Genomic DNA, 24898 nt, shown 5'->3' on the forward strand with positions numbered 1-24898 from the left:
TTCATCTTTTTCTTTCTGTCTGGATGAGAAGAAATCTTTTTGATCTCCTTCCCCCTACACACATACACACACAAACTTTCTCCCTCTCTGCTATGAGTTGGAAAATCAATGGCTGTGTCAAAGTAGATCCCTCCTGGCCCAGGAGAGGTAATCCATTGTCAAACTTCTTTCAGAAAGAACTGTCTTGTATATTTAAGATTAATGTTAAGGATTCTGTTGTCATTATATTGGATTTATTTTGATGATCTGCATATTTGTACTGAGAACATTCTCTAATGATTCATGTGCTTACTAGTGTCCATCAAGTCTTTCTTTCCCTCAAGTATGATTGTGTACTTATTTAGTAGGAATGAGCCATCTGGATGTATATTGGTCCTAACTGAAGATCTCTGCATCAGTCTGTGTAACAATATAGAGCTTGCATCCACACAAATTGTACATGTAGGATGAGATTTTCTCCTGAAACTCAATTGTACACTTTAGAAAAAAGACAATAGTCAGAAAACTTGCTGTTTAGGACCCAGGAATCCTTTCTTACAGAAGAAAGGTTCACTTGGGAACTTTACTTCTGATTTACTACTAATTATAGAACACTATAACAAGTATGTAGTTCTAGCCTGTTCTCCATAGCATAGATGCTTTGTACAATTCCAGCAAATGGAATGATTTTTTTGGTAACATGTCACTAACAGGGAATAGCAAAAAGAATTATTCTGAGGATTCCATAGAATAATTATGTGTCATTGATCGTTAACAACAGACACTATATTATCTATCATTGAAGGAAATCCACCTGAAATAAGAAAAAAACTGGAATCTTAAGGAATCTTAAAGGGTTAACTATATACACTATAATAAATCACTTTTTGCAGTAAGTAAAATTTTATTAAAAAGAAACTTGTTAATGAGTTTTATTCCATTGGTATCAAGTTCTTGGGGTTTTTATATGTATCTTTGCCATCTATCAAGAACAATCAAACTATTTTTGTCATTACTTCCATATTGTGGAGAACATGATCTAAATATGAGACTTATATAGTTGTATATTCCAAGGATTTAAATGTTCCTTAACACATCCTAAATTCTACCCTCCATGCATACATCCAAGGGGGAGAGCATCATCTTAGACTTCTTGTTCCAAAGTGATGCTCAAACAAATGGAAGGAGTAGGAAAGGAAAGCATTTAATCAATGCTTGTTTATTAAATTCCTACTATTTGCATTGGATAAAAAGTACCTTCGGTCCTCATAACATTCCTGTGAGGAAGACGCTATTACTATCTCCATTTAAAAGTTGAGGAAGATGAGGTAGACAGAATTTAAATAAGAACTCGAGAAGAAGAACTGCTTCAACACAGAGATCCGGTGTGATTTAGGAAGAGTACAGAAAGTGAGGTTTGGAAGTTCCCTATTCTAGGATGACAAACCTTTTTGATTCTGGGGCAGCTAAATGGTATAGTAAAGAGTGCCAGGAAGTAAAGACCTGAGTTCAAATTTTGCCTCAGACACTATATAATCATAGGCAAGACACTTAATCCCTCTCTGCCTCAGGTATCTCATCTGTAAAATGCAGATAATAACAGTACCTATCTCTCAGAGTTGTTCTAAGGATCAAATAAGATAATAATTGCAAAACACTTGGCACAATAAGCACTAATATCATTATCATTATCCTGTCCTGGTGGGCTTTTTTATTTTCTCTGGAAGAAAATAATAACAACAATAATAAAAACGAGGCCAGAAGTTACGTTGGAGTCAGTTCCATCAGTTCCAACTAGCCAGCTTGTTGTTAAATTTTCATTGTGAGAATTTACACCTCAGAAGTTCATAAAAATTAGAGCCTAACTTATGGATTGTTGTCTAGTCTTAAAAAATGATGGAGAAAATGCTAGAAATACAATTTAAATTTAAAAGTGTGTCCTACACTCTTGATTGTTAAACAGTTACAACTATACCATGGAATATGAGACAACAGGGTGTAATGGATAGAATTTAGGTTATTAAGACAGACATGGCTCTTATTTCTATATCTGACATTATCTAGGAAACTCTGGAGCTGATTCTTTTTTGTCTCGTTGTGCCCTTAGCAATTTCTCTTCTAAGTCATTAATGGGTTTTGATTTGCCTTGGGAAAAATAAGTTCTCATTTTGAGAGTTTACATGAAGAAGTCACAGATCTTTCATGCAATAATGATTTAAAAAAAAAACAACTTATAAAGGTTTTCAAGTTGGACAAATGTCCCATGTGCTTTATCTCATTTGAGCATGATAGTAAAATAGGGAGGTCTTCGGTATTGCTGTTTCTATTTTTCAAATGAGGAAAATGAAATGCAGAATGATTCTTCCCCAGAATCACAAAGCTAGCAAAGGTCAAGAACAGAATTTGAATCCAGGTTTTCCACAAATCAGGATCCTGTGTAGAATATGGGGTACTTGATCATAGGATTTTTAGATCTTAAGTCTTAAGGACCTAAGAGATGAAATGTGAAAGAGCCCCCCAAAAAACATTTTCCAGATCACAGAAATAGAACCACAAAAAACTAAATCTGAACCTCCTTATTTTGTGGATGGGGATACTGAGGCCCAGGGAGAATAACGGATTCATTTTAAGTCATATGCATGGTAAGTGAAAAGTGGAATTTGAATTCAGACCCTTCAACCAGAGAGTCCATGCTCTTTTTCCTAGTGTAACCATCTGATCAGAAAAAAGCATAGGTAAGACCTGAATAGAAGATTCCTTCTTAATTCCTAGTCCTGGGTATTTTCTAGTTTGGGGGCAAATAAACAATTGGATGATGAATTGTCATAGATGTTTTTTGAAGATGTCAATAGCCATACACTTGTCTCCCCACTTGAATATAAGTTCACTTCTCTGATACTGAGATTCCTCATCTATAGGGAGGTCGTTGCATTTCATGAAAACGGGGTAAAGATAGGAACCTTGGGGGGAAAGTTCAAGATTTAGAGAGGAAATCTAAGCATAATCTGAAATACACCCTTAATTTGCTGAGAACAAATCTCAAAAGAAGATAACATTTTAATAATAATTTTGTCATTAATTGAATCTTAAACTTAAAATATCCCAAGCAAATCTTTTCCCCAAAAATCCTTCCTTCCCAGTATCATGGCCCTCCCAGTCACTCAGGTTCACAACATAGGTGCCAATCCTTATTTAAAAAACCTGCCAGTCGGTCTCCCTACCTTATCTCTTAACACTTTAAGTCATCTTCCACGCAGTTGTCAAATTGATTTCCTTAAGAACAGACAGGACCATGCCATTTCCCTATTTCATTATCACCCATGAATTCCTATTATCTACAAGAACAGACATATGATTCTCTAAACTTGGGTCCTTCCTACTTTTTTAGCCTTTTTTATACCTTACTTCACTATACTTTTTTCTATGATCCAGTGACATTGCCCTCCTGGATATTACTTTTGCAAAACACTCTCTCTCCCAACTAAGAACTTGCAACACTCCTCCTCTTCATCTCCATCTCTCAATTCCTCTGGCTTCCTTTAAGAATCACCTGAAGCCTCACCTTCTGCAAGGAGACCTTCCCAATATTTTTAAATCTCTCTGAGCCTTCCCTCTGGGAGTACCCTCAATTTATCCTCCATGTATCTTGTTTGCATATTTCCTTTTTTATCAGACTGTGAACTCCTTCAGAGCAGGAATTGTTTTTGTCTGTTTTTGTATATCCAGGGTTTAGTGTAGTGCTTGGTACACAGTAGGCTACTGATAAATACTAAATTAAATAATATAATCGCTAAATTCTTAATTAATAATTGAATTACTAAATGCTTTACAGGTATCTTTTTATTTGATCTTCACAACAACTTTATGAAGTAGATGCTGTGGCTATCTCCATTCTTCATATGATCATGAAAACTGAGGCACAGAGAAGTGATTTTCTCTGAATCATGCAACTACTTAGTGATTAAGGCTCTGAGCCTTCTCTCTGGTTGTCTTCCTGATCTGGAATTCTCTCTTTCATCTCAACTACTGAATTCCTTGGCTTTCTGTAAGTCCCAACTAAAATCCCACCTTACAGCCTTCCCTAATCCTTCTTAATTTCAGATCCTTTTGTTATTTCCTATTTTTTCTGTACATAATTTCTATTGTAAATATTTATGTGTTGTCTCTCCTATTAACATTGTGAGCTTCTTGAGGGCAGGGTCTGATTCTTTATGTGTCCCAGAACTTAGCACAGTTCCTGGCATATAGTAGGCATTTAATAAATATTTATTGGTTGATTGAGGTAGAATTTGAATCCAGATCTTCCAGAATCTAAGGCCAGCCCATGGGTATCTACAATATTACCAATAGACTAAAGGAAGAAGATGACTCTTAAAGACTAACAAGAAGGAAAAAAACAGAGAAATCTTAAGGTAAGTGTAGGTTCCCAAAGAACTTACCAAACAACTTAGTTTTTTAAAAACATAGAGACAAGATGGAGGGCAGTATGGGTAAAACTGAAACACTGTCCACTAAGAAAAGTGTAGGGCAGGAGTCCAAGACTTCATGAATTGAAAGTCGACAGGGAAAGCTCATGGTCTTACAAAAGGCTGAGTTGCTTTTGTTTTCCTAAAATAAGCTGAGGAAAAAGAAGAAAAGGCAGGTGCTTAAAGAGAATAGAGCTGGGGATAATCCATAATCCATAGAAGGCAAACGTGTACCTGCTTACTTTTTCTCTTTTTTTCATCAAGGAGAATAATCTTTCAAATGAAAAGGAAAGAAGAAAGAGAACTAAAGACAAGAAAGTATCTCACTGCCCTTGATGAGTTCAGGTCACCGAGCCATTATGAATGAATCTTTGGATACCGAATTAACAAGCAGGTATCATTGTTGAGTCACTCACTGATCAGTAGATCATCAGGAATGATAGTGATCTCATGACATAAATTTTTCTTTTAAACAGAAAGAAAAAGTCTGCAAACTATGGGGAGATGAGATCAATTTCTATTCTGAGCAACAGTCAATACACATTTATTAAACACTTCCTATGTGCCAGAAACAATGCTAAGTACAAATTACTTCAAATACAAGTAGAAAGAGACAGAAATGGAAAGACAGTTCCTGCTCATAAGGAGTTTGCATTCTAATATGGGAAGACAAAACATAAAAGAAACCTAAAAAAGGATGGGATTAAGATATCTAGTTTTGGAAATGGCAAGGAAAGTCTGGAGCTCAAACTGGAAAGGAATGAAATATGGCTGGCCTGGGACCACTAATATAGAGGTTCTAGAAGGAGCCACCCAATGGGGAAGGGAAGAGAGAGGGATGGTATAGGTAATATATACTTCTAATGTGTGGATTGTAAAATGTTTTAAAGAAATGATCAATGAACATCTGGGAAAAGGAAGCATTGATCAAAAAGAACCAATTGGGCAATATCCAGGCAGTTCATCAATAAGCATTTAAGTGCCTTCTATATGCCAGGTACCGTGCTACATACTGGGGAGAGAAAGGCAAAAAACAAACACAAAAGAAACAAAAAACAGTACTATTCTCAGGTGAATGGAAGAGAAAATGGGCAAAACAACCTTGTATAAAAAGATGCTTTGGAGATAATCACCAGAGGGCTAATTAATCATTCAGACCAAGTCATATCAGACTAGTTTCATTTTCTTTCTTTAAAAAAAAAAACAGCATTAATAGACTTAGTAGAACAGCAATACTTGAGTTTGCCTAATTTTAGCAAAACATTTGACAAAGTGTCTCATCCTTTTATTTAAAATTGTGGGCTATGTAATAACTTTGGTGGTTTTGGAACTAGTTCAATGAGAATTCTCCCAAAGAATATTAATGGTTCAATATTAACATAGAAAGAGGTCTCCAGTGGTATGCATAAGGGATGCATTCTTGCTCTTCATTGCTAAACAAATTTAAGATGGAATACCTATCTCATATTCAGATGACACAAAGCTGGAAGGATTGTTAATACACTATGTAGACAGTTCTAAAAAGATCTTGACAAGCTAGAACATTAGACTGAACTCAATAAAACAAAGTCTTCCACTTGACTGAAAATAACTTTGTTAAGTATATTATGGGAGAGGTTTTATCAGGTAGTGTTCAGCTGAAAAAATCTGAAAGTTTTAGTGGGCTGCAAACATCTTATGAACAAGTGAATGTGATTTTAAGTTGCTATTCTGGGTTAGGCCAGATCCAGGTCATTCCCCTGCTAATTTAGGTTTGATATTGGGAAAAAATGGGAAAATCATAGGTTGCTCAACAGGTTTTGGGGGAAAAAAAGATTAACTGTGCCTTGGTAAGAAAAGATTATTTAACAAGGACAATCAAATAGAATCCATTAAATTGTTTCAGATGAATGAAATTTCTATCACAATACACCTTGATCATCAGGAATCCAACTCTTCACAGCAGTTTTGTATTCACACAATAAAGATGTGACATCAACAATCTGGAACCAGAGTCCCCTAAATCAATCATGTCTTGAGAAATTTCTTGATAACTTTTAGGGAGAAAAGGGAATAAGCATTTATATGGCACCTACTATTTGTAAAGCATTGTATACTAAATGCTTTTTTACAAATATCATCTTACACGATCCTCACAATAACTCTATAAGGTAGGTGCTGTTTGACAGTTGAGGAAACTGAGTCACAGGTCAAGTGACTTGCCCAGGTTTTTACAACTATTGTGTCTGAGGCCAGCATTCTAATGCTATACCAGCCTCTAATACCTTTTAATAAAAAGCAGCTTAACTTGCATGGATATAGGGATTAGTACACATCACTCCTGCCACAATTAACATTTTTTTAAATATGGCATCCAAGAATAGAGAAATTATCCTTCCTACTGCTTTGACTACCTCTGGAACATTATGCAGTCCTGAGTGTGACATTTTATAAATACATACAAGATGGAAAGTTTTGTCGCATTTAAAATTTTAAGAGCCTGGAATTCTGAGCAAAAATCAATTTATTTGCAATGCTAGCATTTACCAATAAATAGGTCAATGGTCCATCAAGTACCAAAGACAAATTCTGAGTTTACAGAAGTTACTTTTATAGTCATAAAAGAGAAACAGAAAAATTACAGAATCTTGAGAAACTTATTTTGATAAATTTCTGATTGGTTGGGGTTGACTAAGAATGGAATTATTTACAGAAAGAGAGAAATACAATAAGAACAGGGAAAGTAAGTTGATTTACAATATTGAACTATTGAATGTGTAGGAGGAATGTAGATCGCCAATCTGTCTATCTAATTGGCTATAATATTACATCAGTTACAATTGATATCATGGGATTACTGAGCTAGATGAAAGGTGAGGCACCTGTAGTAAGTGTGGTTAAAAGATTACTACAAAATAAACTATCCACCTCAGCTCTTCTTTGTAAGATCACACTTCAGCTGTTCAGGAATTCAGCTCTAAAGAAATGAGTAATCTGTTACTACAATGATTATATATATATATATAAACATATATATATGTACATAAATTTATATTATATACATCTGCAACTATATCTTAATCTAAAAGCTATCTGAATTAGGCCTTACAAACTAAATCAACAGGTTGATCAACATGAACTTAATTAAGGATTGTTTCTTCCAATTCCCCCCATTTGATCCTCAAGGAAGTTAATTCCTTGTTGATCAATTAAATAAACTAAGAAATTGTCATTTCATATTGTGTCAATATTCATATGTTGTCAATTGTCCCAAAGTTCTTACGACCAATTTCTTAAAAGGTCTATTTGACTCTGCATTGCTAGAGTCAGTTGTCCAATTTCTACTAACAGGTCTTGTAATGTAATAATACTCGTAATGAAGTAGTAGCTTTTAAGATTGGGTTCAGCTAAAATATTCAGTAGTGTTCCTGATCTCTTTTATTTATATTCATACCAGCCTGAAAACATTTCTGATGGCAATATGCTGAACAAGTTCTCCTACCAACTCTATCAATTATATAATATTTTTTAAACAAAAAAAGTATGGCTTTTCCCAATGTTCACTTCTAAAAGAAGATTTCATAGCTGATATAGGTAACTGCTCCATAATGAAAGCCAAAGACAATGTCCCAATCAGTAGTTCATTTCAAAATGAATTAAAGTTTGAATAGTTGATAGTTTGAAGAAGAAGTCTCAGGAGTCTCATGAGGTTCAGGAAGTAGGTTCTCTACTGGATAGGATGAAGAGGCCCACTTGGGATTGGAAGATGAAGAGTTCCTGGATGGCTGGAAGTTCCTGGAAGTATCCTCGAATTGGAATATACTTTCTTGTTCCTTCTAGAAGAGTAGGGAGACTCAAATAGTTAACTCAAATTACCTTATATGATTAAATGATTACTTTTAAAAACACTTGACCAAAAATAAGACTTATAATCTTAGAACTTAGAAATGTAAAGTTAATTATTATTTTAAAGCATGAGACATAGGGCAATTCAGGGGGAACCACATCCATAATTTTCATAAGAATTGTTTTAGTGAATAATGTATTATAAAGGCTACAGTAGCCTTTATATTCATATAGTAATTCATATAGATCCAGGTTAAGAGTATATATCCCAAAATCTATTTTACCAGAATGCTATAAAAAAAAGTCCTCCAGAAAATCAAGACTCTATCCAAGAAAACCAAGAGGGATCCCACTATAATCCAGAATCAGGTGCTGAAACCCAAGTCTCATTTGCAATATGTTGACTATTGACTATGATCTTTTATAGATTATGAATATTCATGATAATTTCACCTGATCTATTAAGGTAGAAATAGCAGGGTTGGTTAAATCAACTAATAATAGTACAGGTCCTTTCTTATGCAACAGTGAGATATAGGACCAATTATGTTGGAAAACCATTTCTGCTAACAAGCTAACCTCTTATTTGAAGGGAGATGAGTGTGCTTGATGTTTTACCAATAGCTTTGGTTGCAGCCTAGGCAAGTAGCTCGATTTATATAGAAATATTTCTAACAGATTGACATAAGTCATCCCAGTGTTTGGGAACAGGGTTCAGGAAACTCTGCCCAAGACCAGATTCAGTTGCAAGGTTTATGATGATCTTTTCAGATGCCTGTGCCATCAGGTTCTAATTTTCCAGTTTCACCCTTGCCTATTAGACCAACAGAATTCTTATAGCACGAAACTAGTGAAACTACATAGGCCATTCCACATGTCCCATGCTTCCCAGGGGAAGAAAAGAAAAGGCTAAATCAGCCCAGATTGAAAAAAAAAACTGACCTAGAGTCACTAACTTTTCTGATAATTCTGAAATTTCTGAATCATTATTGCTAAAAGCAGTCCTATTATAAGTAAAGGTGGTAAAGAAAAGATTTCCAGGATGAGGATCATTCCTACAAGTAAAAAGGCAGTTTTTAGCACAAATATATGATTCTGCCCAGTTAATCTCAAGGATAGGAAGAGTAAGATTATAAATTACACCATTTCCAAAATCTATCCACCTCTTTTCAGTCTTCTGCTAACACAAAGAAAATATTGTCAGAGGCATTCTGTGTCTATATATTTCATGGCTTCTTGGACTAAGGACTAGATTTGGGTGTTTCTATGATGATACTGTCCAGTTAGCCAGACTCCAGTTAGTAGCATTAACCTTGCAGACAAAGAGTGCAAAAGGCCCTGAAAATTTTGGCCTGTCTTTGGTGTGGAATGACTTCCCATGAGTAGGGATGACTTGACAGGGACACCCGATATCCACAGGGCCAAATGACCTTTGCTTTACATAAAGACCATCCTGCCTTACCAGGAGAATCAATGATAGAATTCTAACTTTGCCACATATCAAAATAAGTCTGAGCTGAGGATAGAGCTACAGAAAGCATAAGATTATTACTATGCAACAAGAGGGAGATTTGCATGCTACTATAATTATAGATTAAAGTTATTAGTAAGATAAAGATTACAGTAGGTATCCAACCTTTTCTAGGTTATCACAAAAGGTTGGAGAATCTCAGCACTTGATGTTATTGGAAATATTGGTTAAAAAAATGCTTGAGGGGAAGCTAATTTTGTTCTCTTGGAAGCCATTAAACTATACCACACAACTGGGTTATATAAAGTTATTCCAATCAAATGTTCCTGTCTTATCAGCAGGATTTAGTCACCAAACAATTTCTCCCCTCATATTTGAGCTGCTCCGTGTCTTGTTATTATGTTTTATCTGGGGAGAATTTCCAGCTATTCAGACTAGCCCTACATTTCCATCTTGAGGTGGTTTATAGCTGCCATAATCTTTACTTTGGCCTGGAGGCTGGATTTGAATAGATATCTTTGTATTACTACCTTCAAGAATTATATAACTACTACTTTGGCTGACTTCTACACAAGTGCCAGTTTGTCTCATGTGAAAGCCTCTGCCTCTGCCACAATAATACATACCAGGTATTGGCTAAAAGCCCAGAGAAACAATGAGAAGTAACAGCAAAAAAAAAAAAAAAAAAAAAAAAAAGAGAGAACTTGAGAGGAGGCTGTTTGTTCTACCTGTCCCCCACATTATAATTCCAAAAAGTATAGGGCCTGATGCAAATAATGTAGCAAATAGTGCATTATCCATTCTCTATGGATATTTGGTTTCTACGTCCCTCATCAAGAGTTAATGCACTTTCTCAGTAAAGTAGAAGAACCAGATAGCACTAATATGTAAGAGAAATCAAAGTAAACATATATCATATTATAACACACCTATTCTAATAAAGTAAATTAAAACAAATGTAAGTGCTCTTCTTCTAATCAGGAGCTGACTTTATGTAGGAACATATAATGACATCTCTTCTCTGGTCTTGCTCACAGTTGGGTCAGCAGCAGCTGCATCTGGAATGGATCTTCCCAATCTGGTTGAGTTCCACCAGTCCAATCCACTGGAAGTTCTTGATGACAGACGTAATCACCAGAATGAAAACTGTGCAGCAAAAAGTATAAAGGTACAGTGTGGTCCACCAATGTTCCGGCTTTAAAGAGTTCTTATTTTGCAATTTTCATATACAAGAAGAAACAGAGGTGTCTCCTCCCAGCAATAACATATATACTGGGGAGGAAAGTTTTTCCTTTGCAAGGAGGAGAACATCTGAATACTTAAGGTGGGTTTCAGCAAAGAATTTGCCTATTATGGTTTTTAGTTACTTTTTCATATGCTTAACCTGACATGATCCTTGAGGGTAATAGAAGTATGAAATTTTGGGGACATTCCTAGAAAGAAGTACTAGGCAGTTATGTGGCAGAGAAGACTTGAATTCAAATTCATCTCCAGATACATACTAGCTGTATGACCCTGGGCAAGTCACTTAATTCCATTTGTCTCAGTTTCCTCACCTGTAAAATGAATTGGAAAAGGAAATAGCAAATCATTTCAGTGTCTACCAAGAAAATTCAAAATGGAACCACAAAAAGTAAGACATGATTGAAATAAATGAATAATAAGAAGTAAACCTTGGACAACACTTAATAGGTACAGTGAGTCTCCATATTAGAGGCAATGTAAGCATGTGGGCCAAAGCAAAGAATATTTTCTTTTGGGAGGATTTTTCCAACAAAGGCTCTAGAACTACGGAAAGTCAACTTGCCATGAAAGCTGATCAACAATAAGACAAACCTTGTAATGACCAATATTAAGTATACAAATGAAGCCAATTTGCAAATGCTTAAACTAAGGTGTGAGCTAAAGCGAGACCACCAAAAGCAACTGCTCAAAAGTCATGTTGGTTAAATGCCTGACAAGTAGGGCAAAAAGAAACAAATATGAATTTCAACAGAATATATGATATCAGAGATGATCCAAGATTGTTTTTAGTATCTATTATTCTTTGAGTCTCAAAGTGGCCTCCTTCTGAATAAAGAGCTGTGTCTAATGGTAGAAGCCCCTATGGAGGAGTGACTCGCCTTCTGCTGTCTCCCAGAGACTTCTTTGCCTTATATACCAATATTTCCATTTCTTGATCTCTGCATCACTGTAGATTTAGTAAATGTTATCAAAAGGAAGAAAGAAATCCTCACTTCTGAGTGTGGAGAAGTAAAATACTTTGGCATTGTCTGTCTGGTCATTACTTCAGGAGATAGGATTGGTATACTGTTCATGTGAGCAGGGCAGTGCATGAAGGCTAATGCCTTGGATTGTCAAAGAGTAGAAAGATGAAAATCTTTTAGTTGGGGTGGTCAGCAGCACCTGGTATGGACCTTGGCAGGCTGGTTGAGTTCCACCAGTCCAATCCACTGGAAGTTCCTGATGTAGACATAATCACCAGAATGAAAATTGCGCAATGAAAAAAATAAACCACCACTGTTTCGGCTTCAGAGAGTTTTATTTTGCAATTTTATTTATACAAGAAGAAACAAAGATTTCTCTTCTCAGCAATAACATATATACTGGAGAGGAAAATTTTGCCTTTGCAAGGAGAACATCTGAATACTTAAGGTGACAAAATCAGCATTATCAATGATCTTAAAATGAGGAAGTTAGGAATACTCATTGTAACCACAGCATTTAAGTGGTAAGACAAATTTTGAAGGCATACTGGAAGTCATAATGGAACAATGGTAGGTGTTAAGGTTCTATCCCTCATTAAGACAGCAGGCTTCTATGAGTGGTTAATTCAGCTGTTTGGATGCTGAGGTCAGATCTTAGAGAGGCTGTTTATACAAAATCTCTGTCAGAATCCACAGTGCCATCCCTCATCAAGGAGGAATCATAATGTACCAATACTACGTCAGAAACCTGTAAAGAAGGTATCAGAAAGGTCTCAACCCTGTCCACAATAGTGGACATGATATGGTTCACCTAAAGTAGGTAGATCAGGGAACAAAGTGGCTAGATTCCACATAGAACACTACTTTCATCACATTTTCTTTGCCCAACAAAGTCATTTCATACTTAACAAGCCTTTAATCAGAAAAGGCTTGAGAATGGTATCTCATCAAAAGAGCCTCAACCTCATGAGAGAATCATAATGTAAGCCAGCTTCTAAAACCGCATCACTTGGCTTTTCTCCCAACAGGACAGATGCCACTGTAGCTCTCAAACAAGGGAGGGTATAGGGATATCATATGTGGAGAGAGGATCTGAAGTGCTAGGTGAGCACCCCAGGTGCCACTCACTTTTGCACAAAAAGAGAAAAAGAATAACTGTCATCTGGATGTCCAAGTGCCAGAGCTAAAAGCAAAGTCTTCACGAAGGTGGCAAGGGCAATTAGATATTCATGGTCAAGCTTCAAGGACTCTTGAGCAGTCTTTGTTTAGAACAGTTAAAGACTTAGCTTAGTAGTCTCTCCAAAAGATAGAATCCACCATTAGTACCTGGGTTAATCCACCTGGCTGCACCTAAAATGGTGCTAAGATGTGTGAAGCTGACAGCTGCTGAATGGCTTGCTCATGTTTTGGAAAAACAGTGCAAATCCTGGCAGACAAAATGAAACCAAGAACATGACCTGAGAAAGGGACCCTTTCACTTTTAATTTGGAGATTCTTCTCTAGTGAAGCTGGAGAAAAAGGCGATGGCTTCCTTCTGACAAATGTCAATACTGGGTCTGGCTAATATAAGATTATCAATATACTGAACAAGGATGGAACCTTCAAAAGTAATGAAAGCTAAGTCCTCCTGTAGAATTTGAAAGAATTAAGCTATATACCTTTGTGGCAAGTATATCTTTTTCTAGGTAAAGGCAAATGAGTTTTGGGTATCTAGACGAATGGGAATACTAAAAGAAGGCTGAGCAAAATCTATCACGAAAAAGTAGTTGTCTTCACAAAGAACAGAAATGTTTGTAGCATGGTTGGGTGCTATAGAGAATCTAGGAATAATATTAGCATTTATGATACATAAATCTTGGAGAGTAATAAATAGGCTTCCTGATAGGTCACTTTGATAATAGTGGTCTTTTCTCCCAAGGATCCATTAAAGCAGTAACATTGCCACCTGTGAGATTATAACCTCTAAAAAGTAGTTTGAAATTGAGTGATAACAGATACAGGATCTTCATCAAATTTGGGAGTGTGTCTCCTCCACAAAGAAAGATCAGATGGACTAACAGGCTGGTGTGAGTTCCCAAAGGTAACAGATATCGCCTGTCATGTCATCAAGGACCAGTTTTCCCAAAAAAGATATCAGTAGCAGGTTTCTCCTTTTTGGAATTGGAATAGGTAGGAGATGGTGGAAGAGAGGATTTCTTTTGAGGTGATAGAGAACATCTGACAAATCAGCCCAACAAATTCAATAAGTCCATCTGGCTGGGCAAAGACTCTTCAATAACTGCTCCCAATTTTCTCAATGGGCAGTAATTAAAAGTGCAGTACTGAGACTACATTTCCCACAATTTGATGGCACATTTCTTTATCTTTCCTAATTGAATTAAAGGTTTCCCCTGGTTCCATGATCTTAAATTTCCCCATGGTGTTCCAATAGGGATGCTGTCAGTATTCCCTATAATTTAACTAATACTTTAGCAGCAACTCTTATTTTTAGAGCTTTCTGGACTGCAAAGACTTTTCTTTTTTGTTGCCAATCAATTTCAGAAGCAATATGTATACCTTCTAAGGAGTTAAAAATCACAGAGAAGGTCTTTCTTAAGTTCCTTCTCTAGGAGTTACAAGTATTTTTCTAATTGCAAGATAAGTAGTTCTACCTGTAAAAAAGGTGGTTTTTTTTTGCCCTTAAAAGGATTTCACTCTCCTCTATCATAGTTCTGCAAACAATAAAAATTCTAGCAATTTATGAGGCCTTGTCTATTTATGACAAAGAATCCTACCATCTGTGAGTCAGATTCTGTCATCTAAAGTGTTACCACAGAGAGGACATGGATATGTATGAGTTAATGCACTAACTCAAATTAGAAAATGAGACCAAAAAAGAACATTAAAGTAAATCACAACAGATGCAAAGGAAGACCTTAAAAATCTCTGGGGTCTCTAGAGGTGAGGATCTTATTTACTTCCACAAATACATTTTTAAACCTCTAACAAAGCTTCCCTCATCCATAGGAGAAATGTTTCATCCTGTGAATAAGGTTCATCTGTTTGATTAAGAAGAAATTCTTCTGTTACAAAGACAATCCTATGTTTCAGAAGAAAATCTCATATTTATCTCATATTTGGCAAAGAAGACCTCTGTCTTGTCAAATTTATCTCTCCCCCCCATTGAAGATGTCATTCTAATTTCCAAAATATCCTGGGAAAAATCTGTTTACTATTCCCCAAAAACACATTACACAGAAATACTTAACAAAGTCTTCTTCCTGTCTTTCACTAATGGAGTAAAAGTTTCAGTTCCTGTTAGATGGGAGAATTGATTAAGACACTGTTGCTGCTGTGGGCACACAAGTTTAAAATGAAACTAAAGGTTACCTGTCACCTAAAAAAGATTTTCCCTTATCTGTTACCTCAAGAGGTCTTTTTCCTTACAAAGAAGAGGAAAAAATTGAACATTCCCCCCCAAAATGGGGGCTTACCTTGGCTTGGAAGTACTTGCATTTGGGCTGAAGGGAATCTGACCATCCAAGGTAGCCCTCCTCAGAGAAGTCTCCCAGTGTAAAATCCTCACTTAAGATTACTCAGAGAGGGCCACAGTGAAGGAGCAGAATCTGTCCCTTGGTCCCATCTGGTTGCCAACTGTAGCATTTCAAATTTTGAGAGCCTAGATTCTAAACAAACATCAACTGTTTAGTAATGCTAGCAATTACCAATAAATGATCATTGGCCTCTTAAGAACCAGGAAAATAGAATCTTGAGAAACTTGTTTTGATCAATTTCTGATTGGCTGGGAGTTGACCAAGGAATGATTTACAGAAATAGGAAGTATATCACCTAGTAATATATTCAGCAGTTACTCAAATCACACATATCCACAAAAGCTTTATCTTGTCCTAACTGATTTTAATTACTTTGGTTAATATTTTTCTTTGGTGCTAGCCATATTTTCCTGAAGAAAACTAAATCTTTTGGGTATTTCGAGTGAGGATGTCAATTAGATTGTTGTTGCCATATTTTAAATATGTCTTCATGCCATGTGTGCACAGATTAATAAATATTAAAGAGTTTCTGAGAAATTTGGTAAGAGCTTCTAAAGCTCAATTCTCTTAAAACTCTTTTCATTCACTTCTGCAAATGAAAGAGCTAAAGTGAGTACAATCAATAAGCCATTAAAAAATATTGAGTGTTTACTGTGAGGGGGCACGATACATATAACTAAAGATAAAAAGAAAAAATGTATCCTTTCCTGGCAATACAATTCATTGTGCTTTATGTCATCATGCAATTTTTTCTTTTAATGGATTCTTAAGATTCCTTTCACTTTTGAAATTTTGTGATCTCTATGTGTCTTCCCTTCACATTTAAAGACAGAAAATGGATGAGGAAGGTTCCTATAAAAAGATGTCTGTTTGAGAGTATGACTCTGCTAGTTGGACTGACTCCATTTTTTAAGTTGTTTCTGAGAAGAGAAGCACTTTCACCCTACCCAAAACTACATTTCTATTATTTTTATCTAGTATCTAGTAAGGTATTTTTAAAAGTATGAGAAGTGAGAGTAAAAATAGATCCACACAGATATTTGTGAGCCCTGTACCTCATTTGTCAATCCCCAGAGATCTTCATACGTTAAAAGTAACATAATAATAACGGAATCCTTTTGAAGGCAGGAACAATTTCATTTGTTTTTCCACATTCGAAAAGCAGTGCTATTGTTATGATCCACAATGCTATAAAGATACAAAAGTATCATTTTGACATCTGTATCTAGGCTACTTCCCAGCTAGGAAATAAAGAGATGGTCACTGATTTTATTTACTTGAATTGACTTGGAAAGATACAAGTTATCTTTGTAGTTTTACTGGTATAAGTACTACAGAAAATAATTACCCTAAGACTCTCTCACATATTAATCTGAAAATTTAATTGGGATTCAGTCTCCTTTACTGCTAAAAACAACAGCAATACAACAAATCAAACAAACAAAAAACCAATATATATGTTTGTAAAACATAAACAATTGGATCAAATGCTTTTAACTCATTTATGATCAACATTTTTTTAAATTGTCAACTAATCCAAGCAATTGAAATCATTTCGCTGTACACATCCTAGAATCATGTTAATTACATATTGTATTGACATTTCCATCACATTTCCTGCCACAACATTTGAATTCATATATAGATAAACTATCCCCATGTGCTTTCCTAAGTCCTGATTCAAATTAGCAAATGCATGTCTTTCAAGCTTATCTGCAGACCCCAGAATTATACAACTATAATAATATATGGAAGATATAACCTGTACATGTATAGATACCTACTGCTTGTATGCTATGTCTAGGCTTAGGATCAAGATCTGTCAGTGTTTATATTCCAAAGAGAACATTAACCTTATCTGATTACTTTTAAAGTAAATCTTTCCATACAATTTAGAAAATATTATTCCAAAATATGTTATTAGGGGTTGGAGGCAGAGAGAAGAGAAGAAGATTTAGCTTACTTTCCTTAGACATAATAACCCTAGTTGGTACCAAATAGATTACTACTGACAAGTCAAAAACAAGTACAATACTGGAAAAATAAGGGGGAGGAAGGAGGTGGGGAGGAAGGAGGTAGGGAGGAAGCAGCCCTCCAAGGCATGCACTCAGGAAAAAAAAACTTGAATACTAAAATGTAATATCATTGTTTCTAAAAGTTCATTCAACTATATTTCAAGGAAAAAGTTTGTTGTTGTTGTTTTGGTCCAGACCTATAATGTCATTTATATAGGAAAAATATAGGAAATATATAGGAAAAACTCACATAGCTAATGCCTAGCAATTTATAATCTTACAAGGAGGCCCTAGGGAGTGTCATGATTTGCCCAGATTCACCCATCCAGTATATATGGGGAGGAGGACCTTCAATCATTTGATTTGAACCGGTATGCTGCCCCTGAAAAGTTAAAATGAAAAATAGCCTAAGTCTGGATCTCAGATTTTCTTTACAGCAATGGAAGTAATTATCAGCCTGGCTAAAATGAACTTGGAATTCTTTGTAAATTCCATTGTTGCAAAGAGGCAACAATATAAACTTGAAAGGAGGAAGCCACAGGAGAAATAAAAGTTTGGGGATAGAATTTCTTTTTTTAATTTAATCTACAGAATACCTTTAGAATTCGAAGAAAGCTTTATTTTTTAAAAAAGCAAAATTATCTTTACAAAAACAGCAAAACTTTTATTTTTCTTTTCTCCCAGTTTTGATTCAATTAGAAATAAAAATTTCCCAGAATAATTTTAGATTTGTACAAATTGTTATTCATTTTAAAAATCTGTTTATATTCATTTAGAAATGGGATAGAGAACAAAATAGTCAGTTCCTGGAGCTATGATTACTTTCAATTACACTTACCTCAAATTGTTTATTTTGTACCTTTAGGACAAAGTGGCACCCAAAATGTATTAAACCAATTTAAACTATTTTTTAAAAGTTGTTGTAGGATAGTTGAAAGTGTGAAGAATTTCCTTCTTCATTTGTTATTTTTCTAAATTATGCAAATATTTAGAAAAGCAGAGCCAACATGGTAATGTAAAGACAGAAACCTGCCCGATCTCTACCCCAAATCACTCCAAATTTCTTTAAATAATGACTCTAGACAAATTTTAATGTCAGAATATCCAAAATATGTAATAGAACATTTTCCAGAGGAAGACAACTTAGAAGCAAAAAATTCTGTGGAACCATGGTGGGAGTCCAGTTGTAATCCCAATGCAGGCCATGTCAGCATAACCTCAGCCCCAGCCCTGGCCCCAGCTGGCACCAGCAAAGCAGAACCCCAGAAAACAGCAGCAGCACTTGGAGGTTTCTACATCTCTTAGCCAGAGACATCAAACACAACTTGGAAGGTTACCAGAAAAGGTATGCCAGCAGGGTGAGAGGACCTTGGTAAGCAGCAAACTAGAAGTGTGCATGGGCAGTGACTGGAGAAGAACTTTGTTGCTTTAACACGCTAGAAAAGAGGGCTTATGGTCAGAATCCTAGGAAGATCTTTGAAAACAGCTGCCCCAAAAATGTTTATGTCAGCCCTCTTTGTAGTGGCCAGAAACTAGAAACTGAGTGGATGTCCATCAATTGGAGAATGGCTGAATAAGTTATGATATATGAATGTTATGGAATATTATTGTTCTGTAAGAAATGACCAGCAGGATGATTTCAGAAAGGCCTGGAGAGACTTACATGAACTGATGCTGAGTGAAATGAGCAGAACCAGGAGATCATTATGTACATTTCAACAACAATACTATATGAAGATCAATTCTGATGGATGTTGCCCTCTTTAACAATGTGATGAACCAAATCGGTTCCAATAGAGCAGTAATGAATTGAACCAGCTACACCCAGGGAAAGAACTCTGGGAGATGACTATGAACCACTACATAGAATTCCCACTCTCTATTTTTGCCTTCCTGCATTTTTTTTATTTCCTTCGCAGGTTAATTGTACACTATTTCAAAGTCCAATTCTTTTTGTACAGCAAAATAACTGTATGAACATGTATACATATAATGTATTTAAAATATACTTTAAAATATTTAACATGTATTAGCCTGCCCTCTGGGGAAGGGAATGGAGGGAAGGAGGGGAAAAATTGGAACAAAAGGTTTTATAATTGTCAATGCTGAAAAATTACCCATGCATATATCTTGTAAATAAAAAGCTATAATAATAATTTTAAAAAAGAAAGAAAATAGCTGCACAAAACCCCTAAAACATGCACACTTTACTCTGGAAACAGAGTCCTACTTGAACAAAGAATTAAAAGCAGAGTAATAAGCTAGGAAAAGAGCAGACAACAGAAAAAGTCTCTGTTAATATGATGACAAGGAAGAACAAAATACACTCAGAAGATAACAAAGTCTAAGCTCCTACATCCACAGACTCCAAGGAAAATAAGAATTGGTCTCAGGGTGTGGAAGAGCTCAAAAGAGATTCAGAAAATCAAGTAAGAGAAAAAGAGGGAAAATTAAGGGGAAAAAAATGAGAATGGTGCAAAAAAAAAAGAAAAAAGAAAAAAGAAATACCTAAAGCTAATTAGAAGAATGCTTTAAAAAGCAAAATTGACCAAATGGGAAATGAGGTAAACAAGCTCACTGAGAAAAATAATTCCTTAAAAATTAGAATTGATTTCTAGCCATATGAAAAGATACTCCAAGTCATTATTAATCAGAGAAATGCAAATTAAGACAACTCTGAAATATCACTACACACCTGTCAGACTGGCTAGAATGACAGGAAAAGATAATGCGGAATGTTGGAGGGGATGTGGGAAAATAGGGATATTTATACATTGTTGGTGGAATTGTGAATACATCCAACCATTCTGGAAACCAATTTGGAACTATGCTCAAAAAGTTATCAAACTGTGCATACCCTTTGATCCAGCAGTGTTACTACTGGGTTTATATCCCAATGAGATCTTAAAGAAAGGAAAGGGACCTGTATGTGCAAGAATGTTTGTGGCAGCCCTTTTTGTAGTGGTCAGAAACTGGAAACAGAGTAGATGCCCATCAATTGGAGAATGGCTGAATAAATTGTGGTATATGAATATTATGGAATATTATTGTTCTGTAAGAAATGACCAACAGGATGATTTCAGAAAGGCCTGGAGAGACTTACATGAACTGATGCTGAGTGAAATGAATAGGACCAGGAGATCATTATATACTTCGACAACAATACTATATGCTGATCAATTCTGATGGACCTAGCCATCTTCAGCAATGAGATGACCCAAATCAGTTCCAATGGAGCAGTAATGAACTGAACCAGCTACACGCAGCGCAAAACCTCTGGGAGATGACTAAGAACCATTACCTAGAATTCCCAATCTCTATATTTTTGCCTGCCTGCATTTTTGATTTCCTTCATGGGCTAATTTACAATATTTCAGAGTCCGATTCTTTTTGTACAGCAAAATAACAGTTTGTACATGTATACTTATTTTGTATTTAATTTATACTTTAACATATTTAACATGTATTGGTCATCCTGCCATCTAGGGGAGGGGGTGGGGAGAAGGAGGGGAAAAGTTGGAACAAAAGGTTTGGCAATTGTCAATGCTGTAAAATTACCCATGCATATAACTTGTAAATAAAAAGCTATTAAAAATTTTAAAAAATTAGAATTGAGCAAATGGAAGCTACTGATTGGCTGAAAAATCAAGATACAATAAAAAAAAAAAACGAAATGAAAAAAAATTTTTTTGAAATATCTCATTGGAAAAACTGCCTAGAAAAAAGATCCAGGAGAGACAATTTAAAAATTACTGTCTGCCTGAAAGCATGATAAAAAAAAAGAACCTGAATATCATATTTCAAGAAATTATCAAGGAAAACTGTCCTGCGATTCTAGAACCAGAGGGTAAAATAGAAATTGAAAGAATGTACCAATCATCTCCTGAAAGAGACCCCAAAATGAAAACTCCTTGGAAAATTATAGCCAAATTCCAGAACTTCCAGGTGAAGGAGAAAATACTATAAGCATCCAGAAAGAAATGATTCACATATAGTAGAGCCACAGTCAGAATAACACAAGATTTAGTAGCTTCTATATGAAAGGATCAAAAGTCTTTGAATATGATATTCTAGAGAGCAATGGAGCTAGGATTACAACCAAGAATAAACTACCCACCAAAACTGAGTATAATTCTTCAGAGGGAAAGGTGGACATTCAGTAAAATGGAGGATTTTCAAGCATCTGTGATGAAAAGTTCAGAGCCGAATAAAGAATTTGATTTTCAAATACACAGTTCAAGGAAACATAAGGAGATAATTAGGGAAGTGATATCAAAGAGCACTTTGGTTTGTCTGTTTACATTCCTTCATGGAAGGATGATACTTGTCACTTATTAGAGTTTCCCCATTATTATGGCAGTTAAAAGAAGTATGAAGCAAAGATACCAGTATAAGTTGACTATGAAGGGATAATAACTTTTTTGAGTGAATTTTCTTCATTTACTTTTTTTAGTTCTTTTTGTATTTGCCCAGTTGAATTTTTTAAATGAGCTATTTTGTTCTATGGATTTTTTTCCATTTCACAAATTCTGTTTTTTCAGGGAGTTGTTTTCTTTTTCCATTTTATCAAATCTATTTTTAAGGAGTTATATGCTTTTTCCATTTCACTAAGTCTGTTTAGTAATGAATTTTCTTCAGATAATTTGTTTCCTTTTCGAAATCCTCTTGGAAAGTTCTCATTTCCTTTCCCCATTTTTCTTCTAGCTCTCTTTTAAGATGCTTTTAAATTTCTTCTAGGAGAGACTAGTGTGATGGGGACCAATTTATATCACCCTTTGGGGCTTCATCTGGAGATGATCTGCTTTTAGTCTCCTCAGGGTTTAAAATCTGTTCTTCTCCTTCACCATAAAAATTATCTATGATCAAAGTTCTTTTTTACTTTTTTTTTTACTTATTTTTTTAAAAAGTTGAGATCTGCTTTTAGGGCAAGGGAGATTGTCCAAGTTTCCTCTACAAGAGGAAGTGGCTGCATTGGGTAAGTGCTGACTGCATTGGGTCAGTGCTGTCTGACTTTTGGTGCTGGGTGGGCATGGCCAGGTCAAGTGAAATTCTGGTGTTTGGGGTTCACTATTTACCTTTTGCATTTGTGTTGGATGTTTTATAATTTCTCTGCTGATCTACGGGCTTGCAACCAGGGTAGAGTAGCCAACACTGCTATAGATTCCTCCCCCGCAGATTCTCCACTACATGGAGCTCCCACTGCCCTGGATCTGCTCAGCCTGCTTGTGTATGGCCTGCCTCCCTCCATGCCCAATTGAAACATCTTTTCTGGTGCTCTTTGAAATTATCTTCTGCTGGTAATTTGTTACACTCCCAATATTTATGGGTTCTGCCAGTCCAGAACTAATTCAGAGGCTGGATTTGGTAGTTAGTCTGGGGATCATGGGAAGAGGTCAGAAAAAAAAATGTATGTCCTCTCTGCCATCTAAGCTCTGCCCTCAAAGGGATAATATCTTTTTTAAAAAATGAAATTAAGGGGTGAGAGAGAATGTACTGGGAGAAAGGAAGAAGAAAAGTGGAATGATGTAAATTGTCTGCCATAAAAAAGAGGCAAGAAAAAACTATTACAAATGTAGAGAAAGAGGGGAAGGAAACAGGAAGTGAGTGAATCTTACTCTCATCAGAATGGCTCAGAAGAAATATGGTTATTTATCTTATTCTACATGAAACTAGGAGGGGAATGGGATACAGAAAGGGGGAAGATGATAAAAAAAAAAGATGCCATATTTGAGGAGAGAATAGTCAGTAGCAAGACATTTTTGAGGAGGAACAGGGTGAAAGAGGGAGGATAAAATAGGGGGAAATAGTGATAGTCATTGTAAAAAAAAAATTGAAATTTCTCTAAGGCCTCATTTCTCAAACAAAACTGAAATATATTTTAATATATAAATAAAGCATTCTCCAATTGATAAATTATCAAAAGATATGATCTATGCCCAAAGGGCTATAAATTCATGCACATAACAACATCACCATTAGGCATGAATCTCAAAAGAGATTTTTAAGAGGGAAAAGGACCTACATATAAAAATTATAGCAGCTCTCAAGGGCAAAAAAAAAAAATTGGAAAGTAAGGGGATGCCTATCAATTGGGGAATAAATTGTGATATGCAATTATGATGGAATATTATTGTTAAATGGGAAATGATAAATAGGATGCTCTCAGAAAAAACCTGGGAAGTTCTCCATGAACTCAAGCAAAGTGAAATGTATTGTATATAAAGTAAAAGCAGTGTTCTGGTATGATCAGCTATAAATTACTTTGCTATTCTCAGTGTACAATGATCCACAACCACTCTGAAGAATTTCTGATGAAAAATCCTATCCATACCCAGAGAAGGTACTGATTGTGTCTGAATACAGATTGAAACATTCTCATTATCTCTCCCTTCTTTCCCCCTGCACCATTCCCCCTATTCTCTCTTTCTCATTCTCCTTCTATGTATCGCTCATATTTCTATTTTTCTTCAGAATGTTTTTTAGGGTGGAGATCTGTTTACTTTCACAACATAATTTTTATGGAAATGTTTTGCATGAAAAAAGAATGTAAATGTTTAGTCCTTTTTATGCATTTTAGAAAATTTTAGTTTTATTTTCCTTTGGCATTTTTTAAATGGTATTTCTAAAGACAGTGAGTTGCACGCAATACACTGGTGGAAATGACAGCAGTTCTCAACACTAAAGCCCTGCTGTTGGCCTAAGATCTTTGGTAAGGAAGTAACATCTTTTATTTAATAGATTGGGGATTGTTAAAAGATACTTTCCCTATTCCAGGATTGTTTTAATACAAGTATCTGGGGAAAACCCTAGAATAATTTTAAAATATGGGCAAGCTATTATCTTTATTTATGATTTTATAATTTATTATAATCAAACAGAACTGGTTATTAGGTGCTAATGTGAAATGTGGAAAAAGAGGCAAAGAAAGGAAGGGGAAAGATAAAAGAAAGAAATGGAGAGAAAAGAAGAGAGGGAGGAGAAGAAAAGGAAAAGTCAAAGAGGAGAGAAAGAGGGAGGGAGAGTCTTCTGAAAGATTACAATTAAGATATCTGAAATTTGAAGTTCAAAATCTAGTGTTCCCAAAGGGAAAAGTGCAAAGATGTCATTCTCTCTTACAAGTAATTTCATCCCTGGGCTCCTATTCTGATATCTATAAAACCTTGGTCCAAAGTAAATTGCAGTGTGTTTTGTTTGTTTGTTCCTTACTGTGTTACACACGTGTTTTTTAAAGAGTAAGGAAACCAGGAAACTATAGTGTATGATAAAAACCACACACACATACACATATACTCCCCTCATTTCATAAATGTCATCTGAAAATCTCTACTTGCTTGCTAATATGGCATCTCTTGTCTTAGCTATCCTTTTGAGAAAAGCACAAAAGGAGCTATAATTTACAGCT

The 24898-nt window shown here is 35.4% G+C and overlaps 1 protein-coding gene and 1 long non-coding RNA gene across 4 annotated transcripts in view; one reads left to right on the plus strand and one right to left on the minus strand.

Annotated features, from left to right (window-relative positions):
• Window positions 1-24898, minus strand: part of TTLL7 (tubulin tyrosine ligase like 7) — a 354831-nt gene that overhangs the window by 137985 nt on the left and 191948 nt on the right. The window contains exon 21 of one of the 2 annotated variants that reach the window (XM_051999183.1): window positions 6931-8260. The exons of the other annotated variant lie outside the window; for it this stretch is intronic. Within the exon in view, the coding sequence (XP_051855143.1) occupies window positions 8152-8260 (109 nt within the window). The 3' untranslated portion in view covers window positions 6931-8151. Of the gene's footprint in view, window positions 1-6930; window positions 8261-24898 lie in introns of those variants that run through there. 2 annotated transcript variants of the gene reach the window in all.
• The window catches only part of LOC127563014 (uncharacterized), a 48121-nt gene that overhangs the window by 417 nt on the left and 22806 nt on the right, over window positions 1-24898 (plus strand). The window contains exons 2-4 of one of the 2 annotated variants that reach the window (XR_007953865.1): window positions 4266-4391; window positions 4710-4839; window positions 10779-10909. This is a non-coding gene — a long non-coding RNA (uncharacterized LOC127563014). Of the gene's footprint in view, window positions 1-4265; window positions 4392-4709; window positions 4840-10778; window positions 10929-24898 lie in introns of those variants that run through there. The other variant, XR_007953866.1, reaches the window with a different exon arrangement.

Source organism: Antechinus flavipes, chromosome 4 (genome assembly GCF_016432865.1).
Source record: "Antechinus flavipes isolate AdamAnt ecotype Samford, QLD, Australia chromosome 4, AdamAnt_v2, whole genome shotgun sequence".
Taxonomy (NCBI): Eukaryota; Metazoa; Chordata; class Mammalia; order Dasyuromorphia; family Dasyuridae; genus Antechinus; species Antechinus flavipes.